At 36.8% G+C, this 16,875-nt stretch overlaps 1 protein-coding gene across 1 annotated transcript in view; it reads left to right on the top strand.

The window, feature by feature from the left end:
* SEMA3C (semaphorin 3C) overlaps nt 1-16,875 on the top strand; it is a 183,465-nt gene that overhangs the window by 125,316 nt on the left and 41,274 nt on the right. Inside the window, exons 11-12 of the mRNA XM_019661576.1 lie at nt 888-1,032; nt 9,044-9,266. Of these exons, the coding sequence (XP_019517121.1) occupies nt 888-1,032; nt 9,044-9,266 (368 nt within the window). The remainder of the gene's footprint in view (nt 1-887; nt 1,033-9,043; nt 9,267-16,875) is intronic.

Here is a 16,875-nt window from a genome sequence, read left to right as displayed (position 1 = left end):
ATCATGACAACACTCCATGTCACACATCATTTTTGATATATGGCAATTTCTGTCAAAAATGTTATACCATGTGTCCTCACCCACCTTATTCACTGGATCTGTCACCATGCAACTTCTGGCTCTTCCCCAAAGTCAAAATGACCATGAAAGGAAAACATTTTGAATCAATTCAGCACATTGAGGCAGCCACAACAGCGCAATTAAAGACACTAACAAAAGAGGACTTCCAGAACAGCTTCAGAAAGTGACAACAACAATGAGATAAGTGTGTTCAAAGGGAAGGGGAGTATTTTGAGGGGGATTAATGGCAAAGTGTCTTGTACTGTAATACTTTTTTTTTTTTTAATTTAAGCATTCACCAAGTTTTTGATCACAGTCATGTATAAACAATGACAACTTAGACTTCTCCAATTACTAATAACAACCTGGTGAGAACACTCACATTAAAATTATCTTAAGACAAAGAGGTACAATGTTCTCTTATTAATGAGATTTATTTTTGTGGGTTAATTATAAGTTGTATTGATAGTGATTTAGAATTCCAATTCATATTTTTAATAAATCATGAAGTCATTTTTTGTTGCTAAGATAAACTAGTTTGAAACTTTTTTGAATTGTACTATATTGTAGAAACATTGAGAACTTTTCTATAACTTATTAATGTCTACTAATTTCATAGATTAATTAAATGTCTTAATGTTTTATGTATCAATGGCTTATTTCAAAACAGAAGGTTTTAGCTTTACAATGTATACTATAAAATTGAACTTTTTCATGATGAATTATATCAACTTTTTATCACAAACTTTGCCATCTATTTTTAAAATCCTATTTGAATTTAAAAAAAATAAGAAAATAGATCTCTTTCTGTTTTGTTTTGTTTTTAGCTCAATTTTTAAAGGATCAGCAGTGTGTGTGTATCATTTATCTGATATACAGACTGTGTTTAATGGGCCCTTTGCCCACAAAGAAGGGCCCAATCATCAACTGGTTTCCTATCAGGGTAGAATTCCATATCCTCGCCCTGGAACTGTAAGTATCCAAGAAAGTTTCTTTGTTATTTTGCTTTTAAAAAAATATATAACAAGAAATGAATATCTTGTTGATGGTTATTAAATACAACCATAGACCTGCTGGTATATTCATTATAATTTTTCAGCTCACTGCTTTCCAGATTTGGGATTTTACATAAATGTTATAGCACTCTCTGCAATTTTTTTCGAAGTGCTATTGCTAGTAAAATCATATTTAGATTTGAAGACCATTAGGTATGTCAGACAGGGCAGAGATATTTTCCAAATTTCATTAGCATAAGAATCATGGCCTAGAAAGTGTTAACCATTCAGTGGCAACCTAAGAATTTGGATGCTAGTTGCTTTTCACAGTGTTCCTTATATTAAGGAATATCATCTATTTTAATGAAGGGGTAACCATGTGAGATTTAATTTAGAGATAAATCATGTGGCAATATTTCACTTTTAAGGGATGTATTTAGTTAAAATTTACATGTTGTTATTTCTCAAAGAAAGAAAGTGGTATGTGCGAGCAAGTAATTACAATGAAAATGATGCTACAATTCAAACAAATTATAAACTATAAAGTTTTGACGCATACAGATATATCTGTGCCTTGCAATATTAGTAGTGTTAAGGGGTACAGTGAAAACTAACTTTTTTAGCTGACGTTACAGAGCGGGTACTGGCAGATTGGAATTGATATTTTTCTAGAACAACAATGATCACAGTTCTATTTGTTTTTCATTTGGCCCATAATAATGCTGCCTTGCTTTCTAGAATACTGATTTTTTTCTGTCTTGTAAAATGTCAGACAGTATAGTAATTGAAAGGAGATGATATACAATGGACCATCAGGAGGAATATAATGTTTTGTATCTTTCCATTCATAGAGTAGGGTCATAATTATAAAATGGGGTGGATGTAAGCAATGAAGAATGATTTTATAGGAAAAAAATCAAAAGATAATGTTAAAATAATATGAACATAAGCAAAATGTTTCTTTTTTACTTTTAACTTAAATATGAAATCCCTTTGCCTATATGTTCCGACCCATTCCATAATTTTTTACTAATTATTGATTCACTTTCTTTTTGTTATTAGTGTTTATCCACAGTGCATTATTTACTCCCTTATTGTATCATCATTTTAAATTAAACTGCTGTCACTTTTTTTAAATAGAAAAAATAGTTCATTAAACCTTTAAGAAACTATTTTTTCAAAATTAAATGGTCTCAAGTTTGGTTTCTTGCTAGGAAGCTCAAAGATTAATCATCAATATGTATTTTATTAGGACATTTAACTTAATTAACATTGGAAACATTATGAGCATTTCTACTTATCCATAAAAGAATTAAATTTTAAAAAGCCATACTTAATCATGTCTGGCAATGAAGTCCTATCATAGAATTCACGATCTCCTTTTAAATAATCTCTCTTTGATGCTCATAGCTCAACAGAAGATCAAGAAAATAACATTTAATTATTTTGTATACCACAAGGCAAAGAAGTCAACAGTATATATATATATATATATATATATATATATATATATATATATATATATATATATATATATATTCCTCTTAGAGTACCTCAAGTTGGGGTATGTTGGATAAAAAGCAGAGATTACATAAGAGAAGGGAAAGTGAAGAGGGAAACTGAGCAACTTTTAAATTCCATTGTAATTCAAATGCTCTCATTCTTTTTCACTCAGCATGTTCCATGCATTTCCAGATGACTCACTAATACCATATTCAAAGATAAATCATATTTTTGAGAATTACTTGATATCTGGAGTTAACCAAGTCATTGCTTCATCTTAATACAGAAAACTAAGAGATGGTTGTGATTGTGTATACCAGCGTCCATTATTCTTTTGAACAGTGTATATATGGGATTTAGTACAGGAGCAATTGATTTGTAAACGCAACAAAAGTCCGCTTACCCACAAACAATACCTTAGGAGAAACCCCTCAGATAAACCAATGAAATGAATAAAAGAGAGCCCATTAACTAAATTAGGGTTCAAGGCCTCAGGACCTATGTGCGTGTGTGCTGGAGCCAGTTTATGTGCTTATGTGCAGCTCACAAGAGCAGACTGTGTGCACCTTGTTCAAGACATCACAGTAATAACTTGAAATCAGCACAGCCTGAGTATTTACACCATGGAAATTGGCAAATATTACAAATCAGGGATTCTTTTCCTGAACAAAAGCCACCATTGTCCCATCGCTCATCAGATTTTTCACCCAAATGGCAACTCAAAAGGACTCTGAGAATCACAGTGAGAGAACCACTGGAAGTCAAATAGCAATTATTCTACATAAAATGTAGGACTAGATAAATAAACCCTTTTTAGTTAAACAAAAGTAACTAATGCTAGATTAGAAAATTCTGCGAACAGTTCCGCTTTTCACTATTTCCAGGCTCCTAAGAATAAGCATTTATTTTTTTCCTGTCCTAAAGTAGTGTGGAATAAACCAGGGCTTATGGACACACATCTGGAGCTGATGCGGTGATACGGGAGTCGTCAGTACTTGAGACATATTTCTAATAATGTGGTTTCTCACATCTGGTGCTGAGAAAAGAGCAGCTCCTTTAAATTAAAAAAAAGCTTTTTTTAATTTAATTTAAAATTTAGCTGTGAGCGATCCTTATGGAGTACAAGAGGCAGGGTGGAGGGGTGACCTCTGGCACTCCTCCTAGAAAAGCATTCCTCCCCGAAGATTTGGTCCCTCCACCCTTTACGGAGCAACACACCATGAAGTCAGCTCTCTGACTCAGAGTAGCCAGTGTCTGTCTCTTGCCTGGGCTTCCAGGGTTTAATATCGCACTCGTGTAGCCAGAAGACCTACAGCCAAATGATCCGAAACGTTCCCTCTCCTCTAGGATTAAGAATGCTGCCTCTGAACTCCTCCCAGTGAAGAATCAACTGTGACTGCTGTACTTATTTCCCTACACAGTAGTCCAGCTGCCGGGTCAGCCTCATAAATATATGACCGGTTCTTAAGGAAATGACACTGGCAGAAATCGTATACCCTCATTCTAATTTCCCAGTAGGTGCTTCTTTGAAAGCAGGCTTGATAGTGCTCTGTTCGTAAACTGCCCCAGCCAGCAAGGTTAAGTCAGTAGGAAGAAGGCTGCCAATTGTGTCATGATGTTTTTCCATAAGTAATTCAAGTTTGTGGAAGAAACAAGACACTTTTGGTATGTTGCAAAGGGCAGCCAAAGACTGCAGATTCTCTCTGTGGCGGAGCTAACATATTCCCTTATTCTGTGGCAGCACGTATAAGGCTTTTTCAGAACACTGTGTTTGCATCATGTTAAAGCTATCATGTTAAAGCAAAACCTAATAAAAGTGTTCAGTGTTAACATATGTTGAGGAGTGGAGCAGAACTGTTTACTTAAATCATGGTGCTTTGTACAGGTCTGGTACCTGGGATAGTGGAAAACACAGAAAATTCATAATCCACGTAGTGCTGGCAAGAAAAAGAGATGCTGGCACTTTTGTTGATGATGTTTTTCCATTAGAAGTATTTCTGTTTCTCTCAGATACGTGAAAATATTCAATTAGTAAGGTTTACAATAATATTCAACACATAAGGCATAGAGATGTGCAAAGTCAAATTACCTATTGTTTCATATCATTATTCAGACCATGCGAATAAAATAGACAATAAACATTGCATTCTGGAGGAGAGAGATTGTCCTCAGCCTTGTGTGGGAAGGCATGTTAAAAATATGAGATTGAGCTGGCCCTGAAGGGCAGTTGGATGTGGATTAGTGGACAGCTACAGAGGGATGTTTCAGGGAAAAGGCTACAGCTTACATTACAAGACAGCGATGGAAGTGAGAAGTGAGTCCAAGAAGCTCTGCTGGGGCAGGCAGGACTGGAGCAGAGGGCTCCTGTCGGGGGTGGAGGATAAATACAAGGAAGCAGAGAGGCAGCTGGTGCATAAGCACAGGCCTTCGACTGGTTAATGGTTTGGGCTTTAAATAAAACAAGCCTAGATGACCAAGGGTCGAAACACAAGATCAGCTTCCTCAGAATGCAAGGTTCGCAGACCCCTGCTAGAAATTCACCCAGATCCTGGAATGCCGCTAAGCCCATCTATTTATCTCTGACCCACTCATCTTTCCAGTGTTAGGTCAAGCTCCCCTTGACTGTGCCAGTTACAGCTTCTCTGACGGGTTTTGCGTTTATTTGCTGCCGTTTTCAGCCTCAGCTGCTGCCTGTCCCCTCCCCTTTGTGTTCTATGATCCAGCAATGCCCCGAGAATTACAGTTTTCTAAATACGCCAAACTTTGTTTACTTATCTCTAAACTGCTTCACTGACCTTGGCAGCCTTAAGTTCTCCACTATTCTAAATTCGTTTAAAAAATATTGGCTCCTCAACATAGATGGCAATTGATTATGAACCAAGCTCTGTTATTTATGTTATATTTGCCTTAAATTATTGTTATAAGCCTTATCGTTTTGCTTTGAATGTCCAGCTTTCTTACCAGAATACATGTGTCTAGAAAACAGGGGTAGCTTCTTCTTCTTATGTTTCCTACTGGGCACATCAGAATACTTTTTGAATAAAAGCTGTCCAAAGAATGGACATACGGATGAATAAATAAATATATTAATGCTGAAAACTAATAGAATGGATGTGAAGATTAGGAGAGCATTTAGGAGCATAATAGGATAGCAGAGGCCCAAGCATGCCTGAGAATAGGAATGAAACGAGGTACGGGCAGCCACTGCTGACACTTCCCTAACATGGCATTCTTATTGTTCCTAGCATTTCACCTAACACTTTAGTAATCAAAACACTTAAAATGTCTTTACTCAAAAAAGGAGTGCCTATCACTGCTTGATAAACAGAAAGTTAGAACTGTAGAAAAACAAGCACTTATAGGAGAAGTTTAACCAAAATTACTTAATGACTATTTGTGGAGTAAAGTTATCCTACCAAAGAATGTGATACCAGTCTGATTAATGGATAAAGGCTTTATTTTTATGGTAGCACATGGACGTCATTTTATCTTTAGATTCCAATACACATGGCTTTCACATAACACAAGGTGAGCTATAAGTTAATCGTATCTTGTTTATACTCGGCAGCATTATACTGAACAAACTCTGAAGTCCAGATAGAGAGTCTGCGAAGGGTGATCAATTTTTGTTCTTGTCACCATTATTGCCATTTGTTCTGTGTCTTATCTACAGACTTTATCCCTTGAATCAATGGAAAAAGTAATTATTGTCAAAAAGAATTCCTTTGTGATTTTGAAAATAAACTCATACTAGAAGACACTTGTTTCTAAGCAAGAAGTCCATTGGGAATATATAAACAAAAGCCCCCAATGGGGGACATTGGAAAGAAAATAAAATAATTGATTGGAGTTGATTTGTGTGGATGGCTTATTTAATTACTATGGTTTTGAGCAATCACAATGTAAATTTTTATCTGAATTTTAATTATCATTAAGTAGAACCCACAAATGAGACACATAATTGAATTTATCACATGTGAAAATAATTGCTGAATGGAAGTTATATAAATTGTAATATGTGCTAACTTTGGATCTCTTTGGAACTTACAAATGAGATGCTTGCATATATTTAAAGAGACATCTCAGCTTGGCAAACCATAATTAGTGGTGTTCTATGGAGGTCTGGAACTATTTAAATTGCCCATGCATTGTTCTTTCCATGTTTTCATTCAGTGAGCAGTGTATTTCCCTTTTTCCACTTTGCATGAAGAATGAGGGTAGAAAACACCCATAATGCTATACTTTTCAGAAGTATGGAACACATCCATCTGTCCAGAACACCCTCAAATGAAGTTCTTTGTCCTCATTTGGTCTTCGCTGTGGTCAATTTATAAACATGTGTCTTTCAATATAATGCTTTTTTTCTAGAAGGAAAAACGTGTGAGCCCCAGAGGAAAGTCTTGTTAATGGGATAAGAAAGGAGAGGCTTACTTTTAATACTTGTCTCATCATTTCTCCTTAGTGAAGTCATTTAAGTGTTCCTTGTACCTTTCTACAAAAAGAGAACTATATTTACTGGTCCTGTAAAAAGTTCGAGTAATGTTAACTGGTCAAAGTTAATCTAAAAAGTGCATTCAGCATGATCCGTCTAAATGGATGTGGCTGCATTAGTCACTTGCTGAGACTTACTTGTAAATGTGGGTCTGCCCAGCATTACTGGCCCAGAGGCACTAGCTTTGCTGGATAGCTGTTGAGAGGATTTAACCAAGAGGTTGCTGTGTTTTGTTTGGTCCCTAAAATTGTGTTTCTGTTTTTAATTGAGTCAACATTAAAATGTTAGCAGATTGCACACAAAATTCCCCATTACTACCTTCTGTTGAAATCTGGCCACACCAGGCTGATTTCCTGCATAGGAGCCATCAGCTAGAAATAAGCGTTCATTGCCACCTGTGGATAAGGAATAAGTTTCCAGTTTGTTATTGTCCTTATTACGTGCTATCCGTTTACCACGGATGCTGTACCCATTGCTATTGGGCAGGAAGCTTGCTTCATGGGTTCCCTTTTACTTGCACCTATTTAAAGAGGATAAATGAAAACTAGAGCAGGAGTGCTTGTGTTTCAAGAAAACTTTGAGAGTGTATATTTATTCTGAAAGTAGAGATCTTGGGTGTTTCGTAGGGTTAGACAAATAATGTTTGTATGTGTTAAAAGATTTACCCAACAGCTTTGCTGATATCACGTAACACTCAGATCCTATTAGTGAGTGAGTCTGAGTTCCAGGCTATAGCAGTTCCCAGCCTACCCTTGAGGTTGGCCTCAAGTGCCCTGTGGATGGAATCTTCTCCTCAGAAGCCCTTATGCTCCTTTTCTGGAACTGCTGAAGCTGCCCAGCAGTCCTTTTTCAGATCTCGTCATTGCTTTCTCTCTGCCCCTTTGAACTTGACGCTCTGAACCTCTCCTCTCCTGGCCAGAGTAGAGGCCCGCATTCTGTACCGCCTCTGCACCAAAACTGGATGCCAGATATAATAGAGTAGTTCACTCATTAAACTACGCTTCACCAAGTATCTACTATTGGTCAACTTTGTTATAAGTCTGAGGGTGAAACAATGAGTAAATAATCGCAGTTAAGAACAATACACAGCTGACATCCAGAGGGAGAAACAGACAATAAAAAGGCAAGCAGCTAATGTACTGTACAGTTAGGTAAATAGAACTGTGAAGCAACAGAAGCAGGCCAAGGAGACAGTGGGGATGGAGACGTGGGTGGTGGAGATGGATATGCATCAGAAAGAAACTTTTCAACTGAGAACTGAGCGAGATCACAGAGAAAACCATGGAATTGCCTGGAGAAGAGTATTCCAGATGGGGGGCAAGTGCCAAAGTCCTGGAACAGGAGGGTGTTTGGGGCTCAGGAAGAGCAAGAACTGCTGTGGGAGAGGCAGAGTCAGGCCAGACATTCAGGGGCTCGCAGGTCGTGCTGTGCTGTCGGGATTTTATTCTAAGATTAATGGGAGTCACCGGGGTCTTTTCTAGGGTGGGATTGTTGGGTCAGATTTGCCATACCCAGTCTCCTTTTCTAGGAGAAGGGATCAGATGAAATAAAATGTTACACATTAGAGTTCTGATTGCATTGGATTAACAATAGTCTATTTCAGCCAGTAGCAGCATTAGATTATAACCACATGATTTTTTGTGTAACAATACTGTATCTGCCATAGAATAAGAAACAGAAAAGTAATGGATAAGAAAGGTGAAAAGTTCCATACAGAATAGTGTCAGGTCCTCTCTGAAAACAGGTAGGATAGGATAAGTGAACTTAGCCTCATTCAAATCACCAGATTATATACCTGTATGTGTAGATTAATTTTCTGCAGGTAGTACTGTATAGTGTTACATATAGTTATGCCATTTTCTCCTCAGTGGGTAACACATATATTTAAAACAACTCAAACTTCTAGTATTTTGAAAAGTAGAGGACTTTTGAGCATTACGAAAACTAAGTAACTATTTTATTAACTTGATTTTTTTTTAAATATATTTTTTAGTGCCCAGGAGGAGCATTTACGCCCACTATGCGAACCACCAAGGAGTTCCCAGATGATGTTGTCACTTTTATTCGGAACCATCCCCTCATGTACAATTCCATCTACCCCATCCACAGAAGGCCTCTGATTGTCCGTATCGGCACTGACTATAAGTACACAAAGATAGCTGTGGATCGAGTCAATGCTGCTGACGGCAGATACCATGTCCTGTTTCTCGGAACGGGTAAGTATTTGAGCTCAAACTATGCTTTTATGTGTAGAAAAGAGTGCAATAGGTAAGGACTATGATATTGGGACCAAAAGGTCTCCAGCGTTTACTTCTGCCTGACCGTCAGTGAGGTGGTTAATGTCCCTATGCCTTGGTTTCCACATCTGTAAATTGGAGTTAATAAAATAAATTAGTGTGTAGGGTTGTTTTAAGGAACAAATGGATATGTAAAGCACCTAGAATAGTTCCTGGCACATATTATAGTGAAATGTAATAATAATGACCTCAATGGAGAGATGGGAAGAAATATTAAGCACGGGTAAACAGTTCTCTCAACTAAACCAAATTCTGACTCTTTTTTATGAATACATGGATTCATTTTCCAGTGATAATGGTAATGATAGATATGGTCTAGGTAACATTTGAAAGTGCATTTAACAACTCAAATACAGATAGTTTTTAAAAAATATTAAAGGCACTATTTTAATACATCCACAAATTCTAGTTTGTCAGTTTACTTTCATAGACAAGTTGAGTTAAAATACTCTTCTTTATAGACCTACATGATGTGGAATAGCTAGGCTCGTAGCACAGGTTCTCAAAGTGCAGTCCCCAGATCAGAACAGCAAAATCAATGTCACCCAAGAACTTGTCAGAAATGCAAATTCTCAGGCTCTGACCCTGGAACTCTAGAAATGAGACCCAGCCATCTGTGTTTTAACAAGCCCTCTAGGTAAACTGATGCATACTAATGTTTGAGAACCACCATTCAAAAAAAAAGGAATTCCAGGTGTAGCCTGCTAGCCCAGTTGGTTAGAGCACAGTATTCATAACACTAAGGTTGCTGGTTCGATCCCTGCATGGGCCACTGAGCTGCACCCTCCACAACTAGATTGAAACAACTACTTGACTTGGGGCTGATGGGTCCTGGAAAAACACACTGTTTCCCAATAAAAAATTAAAAAAAGTAAGAAAAATAAATTCCAGTTTGCCTGTCAACCTGTAAATAATATCTTTCCCTGACTACCTTGCAGACAGTGATGAAATCTCTTTGTCTTGTTTTAATATTAAAATTACTCCAAATTCGGTAGTTTCTCTACTAGTTTGAGAACTGGATGTAAAATGTGTCTGTAAACTTCATTATAAAATACCTACTGGTGGAATAAGTATTCTGAGCTAAGGAATAAATTACACTCAGACTTCAATCAGTGTAAGATGTGGATATTTTTTCTTGGCTAAATATAATTTTCAAAGTGTGCTTTTCTTATAAAGTTCTTATTTTATCCTTGTTTATTCTTATACTGAAAACCCCAGATCTGAATTTTCACTCTCGTGTAATTTTAGCTTATACTGGCCTGCGGCTGAGAAGCGTCTGACGCTCTCTTTGGCACCCTCCCCTAACCTAACACTTGGACATATCTGTGTTGTCACTATGCCTCTCTTTGCTTGCCTCAAACCTGAGAAACAATCAAACCTTCCTTCCCAGACTAACCCACTCTGCTCTCAATTTTTTATCTCCTCCTGCCATCTCCAAGACCTTTCTTGATCAATTATATTCTCATTCACTTTTTTCTTTTATTATATTTTCCCCTTAATCCGTAGCTTAGAAACCTTAGGCTGGGATATGAAACTAGACCTAACAGCCACCCACTGCAACCTCTGCTATACTGCTGATTTTGTCAAGGTCTTCAATATTCCCAGGATAAGAAAACCCTGTGGCCTTTACCCATTGAAATACCTCCATCTCCTTTTTGCACCGTTGGGCACTGTGGAATCTCTCTACCTGTTGCTTTAGCCACATAAGTCCCCCTTTGCCTGCAGTTCCTTCGCACTTTCTTCATTAGCCTGGCTTCCTTCTGCCTGTGAGTGTGAGTAGACTTCAAGGTTCTGTCTGTGGTCCTTTTTACATATTTGTTGGCCACCTCATTAACTCATTTGGTTTCAATTACCTACTCCATGCAAACAAATCCCAAATGTATATTTCTGGACATTGCCATTTCCTGAGCTCATTATATGCATTGACAACTTACTGTTAGATAACACAAATTGTATGAGCCATTAACATTTTAGACATCATGCTGCAAACTCAGATTATTCACTTCTAAAACTTTTACCAGTGCTTAATCCAGCCTCCCATATTTGTATTCTAATTGCATATTCCTCTCCAGGTTCTGTGTCTCCTTGATGTATAAATTTCCTCTAGGCATATCACAGTACGTGGTAAGCTCAAGACACATTTGTCAAGAGGAATTGAAAGTCATAACTCTGCCCATTTCTCATGTAATAATGAAATGAATACATAACTGATTTCAAGAGCATATCCATTTGCATATAAGATGTGTTCTCCAAATATGTAACATCTATATAAATGACTACAAAGAGTTGCTTTTAGCCTTAGCTCACATTAGTCAATGTAGAGTACATTTGAAAAGAAAAAAAAAAAAAAAGAAGAAGAAGGCTTTTTTCCCTTGAAGTGAAGTGGTAATTTTAGAATCACACTACTCCCTAATGTCTTGTATTACTCAGAGGGGGGGAAAAAAAAGTGCCTGTTTTCTTTTTTCCCTTTTGAACCCTGTCTTAAAGGTAGACTGTGATGTCACAATCGGGCTGCTTGTTCATGAAACTCTACATGAAATATATAAATTTCATGAATGGAATCTTCAAGTTTTTATAAACTGTGGAGCAGTGTTTATTCAGATCGAAGGCAGTAAGAAACATGCTTTTACACAAGTTCTTTGGCTTCTCTTACTTACCACATAAGTTTCTGGCACCTTTACATATACTTTTTACATTGGCATTTAAACATTTGTGTCATTTTGAAAGCAGTATTTAGGCATATGTTTTTAACTGTAGTGGGACGCTTTCCTAATGACTGCTTACAAAGCCACATGAGTCTCTTAAAGACTATTCTAATAGGAAAGAACGAGCTATGACCACGCTTCTGCCAATAGCATCTTTCTGAAGAGGTAGTAACTCATGCACTGAACCTTGTCCTATGGTCATATCAGACCACACTATGATTTAAAAACAATGATTTCAGTTTACCTAAAACTCTTAACAACCGGTCTATCAGTATAAAATATTTGCTGCCCAAGTAGTTCTTGGATTGCTGGCGAAATTTCTTTGACAGAGAATTCTCAGTGCTTGTTTGCTCCTAAAAGTAAATAAAATACTTTTCTGAAATGGAACTTGGGAGAAGCACAGGTTACTGTTCCCAAGATTTCTTAGCTTTGTGTATCTAAATGTCTAAGGAAGGATATAACATTTCTTGAGTGTTGCCAAATCCCTAAGTAACAAAGAGCCCTTTCACTGTAATAAATAAATAATCATGCTCCAATTATTGCCACAATCAGGCAAGCTTCTCTCATGGCTTCCCTCATCTATGGACCATCATGGAAAATTCAGGGGAGTTCAATGAAAACATTAATTGTCAAACAAGATGCCATAGGAAAAATTTATGTGATAGTTTCTTGGAATGCAAATACAATATTGTGTAACTGTATTCACTTGAAATATTAGAAATGATTTTGTACCTCCCAGAAACTCCATGGTAGTTGTGTGGGCACAAGGCCTAGTAACTGTTGCAATTAGCCAATTGGCTGAGTTTGAGAGGCTGATAATCTGGCCTTCCACTCACTCTCATGGGACTGCTTTGTTATATTTTGTGTGCTTCCAGATACCAAGACAGATAAACAGGCAGACAGACAGACCAACAATAGATAGATAGGTAGGTAGGTAGGTAGATCGATAAAAAGAATAACAGGAAGGAAAGACAGAGGGAGGGAGGGTGGGAGGCAGGATAGATGAGCTTTGTCCACTCATCTTTTGTTTTTCACAGTGTGCATATTCAGTGTGCGGTCTAGGGGTCAGCCAACTACAGCCTGGACCAAATCTAGCCCACTACGTGTTATCCTGAAACTGAGAACATTGTTTTGTATTTTAAAAATGATTGAAAAAAAGAACAAGAAGAATATTTCATGAGCAGTGAAAATTATAAGATTTTTAGATTTCAGTGTCCATAAATAACTCTTTATTAGAGTAGCCACATCCATTCATTTCCATTTTGTCTTTGGCTGCTTTTGTGCTACAACGACAAAGCTGAGTAGTTGCCACTAAGACTGTGTAGCCCACAAAGCCTGAAACATGTATTATTTGGCCTTTTACAGAAAAAAATGTGCTGACCCATTTTTGTCATTTAGTTTTATATATAATTTTAGAAAAGTGACATCTTAAAGAAGCTATTTTATAATATGTAGATATAATACAGGAATTCATAATGTTGCCCCAAATAAATATTTCTTCTTTTATCTTGAATAAAAATTAATCTTGCTAGTCTATTAAAACTTAAACTAGAATCTATGTTTACTTAATTATTTCCCATTCATTCCTACTCCTATCCCCTCTATAAAAGATCACAGCTTGAAAAGAAAAGTGTATTTTAAAATCAGTGCCTTATTTCATTCTTTAGTATTTGTGATGTTTTGTGGCATTTTTTTTGTTTGTGTAGTTCTTAGTATTGAGGTTATGGGTATTTTTGTGTTCCTTACACCTTGTTTGTGTTTGTTTAATCTTTAAGAAGGACTGAAAACAGCAGACAAGGTTCTCATAGGACTCACATTTCTATTTTAGATTTGCCACTTACTGCTTACATTCCAGGCTTCCTTTTTCAAAGCCCACTGTGTTGCACAGTGAAGAGACATTTGCCTGTTTTCCTTTTGCTTCTGGAGTTATGAAAATATTTCAGTGCCTGGGTCAGGTTCAGACACGTTCTGTCAAATTTATATATTTTTTAGTGCTCTACATGAATCAGAATGACATGTGGTTTTTGATGAAAGAGCCTATTCTTATGAATGAATGTTAGAGGTTTAGGATAATTTAATGCCATCATGATTTTTTTTAAGGTATTCTGCCAAAATTCTTCTGTAGTATGTACCGTTTTATGCTTCTTATTAGCTTCTGTTTAACTGGGTGAGTACTAGGTTGGAATGTTGGCTCCAGTAAGTCCTTTGAAAGTGTGGAGTTTTGAAGTGTGTGCCACACATGTGACTGAAGACTTAACATGTTTGCCTCGCCACGTTACATATAGGATAACCACCTTCATAGTCACTAACGAGCTCTGGCAGCCGTGTCCCTTGCAATGGCACCCTTATGAACTGCAGAGTGAGGCATTTTGAGTTTTAAAGAACTTCCTAAAATACTCCATGTAAAACTTGATAGCTGGAGCAGTGCATCTGAGTTCCGAAAATACACTGTGAGCTGGAAGCTGTGCACGAATGTCACTCTAAGGATAATGTCTAGACTTCCCCTTTCTCTTAGGAGCAAGGAACGAATCTCTTTATAAGCCACTGACTGTTAATAACATTGTGGTTCACTGCTTTCCAAAGCAAAATCTGGAAACATCTGAGAGTTTACCAGGGATTCTACAGGGATTTTCACAGCAGGAGATACTAAGGGAACAGAGTGGGATGATGGTTGAATTGACAGGAGAAAGATCATAAATCGCGGTGTGATGACTGCTTGGTCATGTAGAAGAGTAGCAAAATGGGCTATTTGAGGAAAAAAACAAAAAATGGAAGATAACCCATTCAGTGATTGTTAATCCAGAGACAAATGCTCTCGTTTTTATTTTTACCTTGAAAAGATAATTTATTAAAAATAAATATATGGCTAATTACTGAAAAAATATTTCAAAAAGCAGAAGTATTTTTCTTTAAGCTACTCTTCAGAAATATATTCTTTTAGAGATGTAATGATTATGTAAATTTTACTGTTGCTAGTTTCCCCGAATTACCTATTTATTTATTCAGCATTCTATGTATTATGCAAATAAGTGTGCTTTTTCAAGTTTCTGAAATATTTTATTACTATGATAATGATGTTAAATAAATTTATTTACAATGCTTACCTTTTGCCAGACATGTTACTGAATCTCATCCAACCCTTATAACTACCAGAGGAGGAATTGCGAAAATGTAGGCTCCATGGAGGCCAAGCATATTTGTCTAATATATTCATGACTATATCCTCAGTACCTAGAATAGTGCATCATTCAAAGTTGTCACTCAATAGATATTATTTGAATGAATGAGTTAATGAGTTGAACTAACCCTTCACTGTGTTTAGACAAAAGCTCAGATAAGATCACATAAATATTTAGTGTATCTTATAACCAGAATATAAACTCTTGCTGTGTGATTTCGCATCTTGTGCATTTATCTTTTTCACATGACTGCCTCATTTACCATCATTGCTTCTTATTATTTTCCTTTTATGAAATTAAGGTAATTTTATTTACATTTGTTCATTTTACTGTAATGTTAATGTTTTATCCACATATGTCAAAATGATATTGCTGATAAGTTGACATTCAGCTTTAGCATTGGCATTGCTCTGTTTGAGTGATATCACTCAATTTCAGCCTTCTGCAAGTTGTCACTAAGCCTTACATGTCAACAAAATGCATTTTACAAGGTGACAGAAGACTAGGAATAGACGGGATTTGCATGTGAATTAACTATGCTACAACTTAGCCTATGAGTAGGATTAATTTTATGTTATTTGCCACATATTTAGGAATGAAGGAGATAATCTTTGGGGAGGAGGAGATGAAAAAAATGGGGCAGGACTTCACCTTAATTTTTAGGTACTTAGATTTTAAAATTTGTTTTAAAACAGGGCTTTTATCTGTCTTCGTAATGTCTTACACACTCACCAAACACATACGAATCCCTTTGTCATGCTTCTATTTACTTAATTAAAACAGATTCTGCATATTCAATTGGTATATGTGGAAGGTTTCAGAATACCACACAGGGCGCCTCAGCAGGAGGACAGATGACAATGATTTGCTCTGTAACCCCAGCTCATTTCCTATGTAATCTGACGTTTTCCTCCATGACTTGACAACAACTACAGTCAAACCTGATCCCAGTGTGTTGCCTTCATGTAACCCTTTACGCTTCTATGAATGTATGAAAGGTTGGTGGCCTACAGACAGCTATAACATCTTTTGTCTGTGTTAAGAAGAAATAACCACACTCTGTTCTTGTTTTTGATGTGCCGCCAAGTTTTCCTGAGGCCGACTTGGCAGCCTCTGTCCCTCGGAGAAGTCACAGCTCGCTACCTAGCCAGGCCAGGCGTCATTATGGGACAAACCAGAGGAAGTCTAGAGCTAGCTATCAGGTGTGGGGTGTTTTATGTGGAAAGCCATCCTTTCAAGTCTTTTTGTCAAACTGGGAAATGTACAAATTGTAGTAAATGGGAAGAACTGTTTCATTTTTGAATATGAAGTATAGTGTAAATTGGAACAAAATGATTGGAAACTGGATTTCCTGAAATGAGTCTGTGATATTAATTAGAATCATAAATGTTTTACTGTACTTAGTGGTGTGCTGACTTTTCTCTTCCTTTAATGTGATAGGCACAATAATAGCCCTCAAAGATCTCTTCATCCTACTCCCCAGAACCTGTGGATATGTTACCTTACCTGGCAAAAGAGACTTTACAGATGTGATTAATGTTATAGACCTGGAGACGAGATTTTTCTGAATTGTCAGGGGGTGCCCAGTCTAACTTCATAACTTCTCAAAAGCAGAGGGAATTTCCTGATTGTCATCAGAGGGAG

Source organism: Hipposideros armiger, unplaced genomic scaffold, assembly GCF_001890085.2.
Source record: "Hipposideros armiger isolate ML-2016 unplaced genomic scaffold, ASM189008v1 scaffold_354, whole genome shotgun sequence".
NCBI lineage: Eukaryota > Metazoa > Chordata > Mammalia > Chiroptera > Hipposideridae > Hipposideros > Hipposideros armiger.
This window is presented reverse-complemented; position numbering and strand designations above follow the sequence as displayed.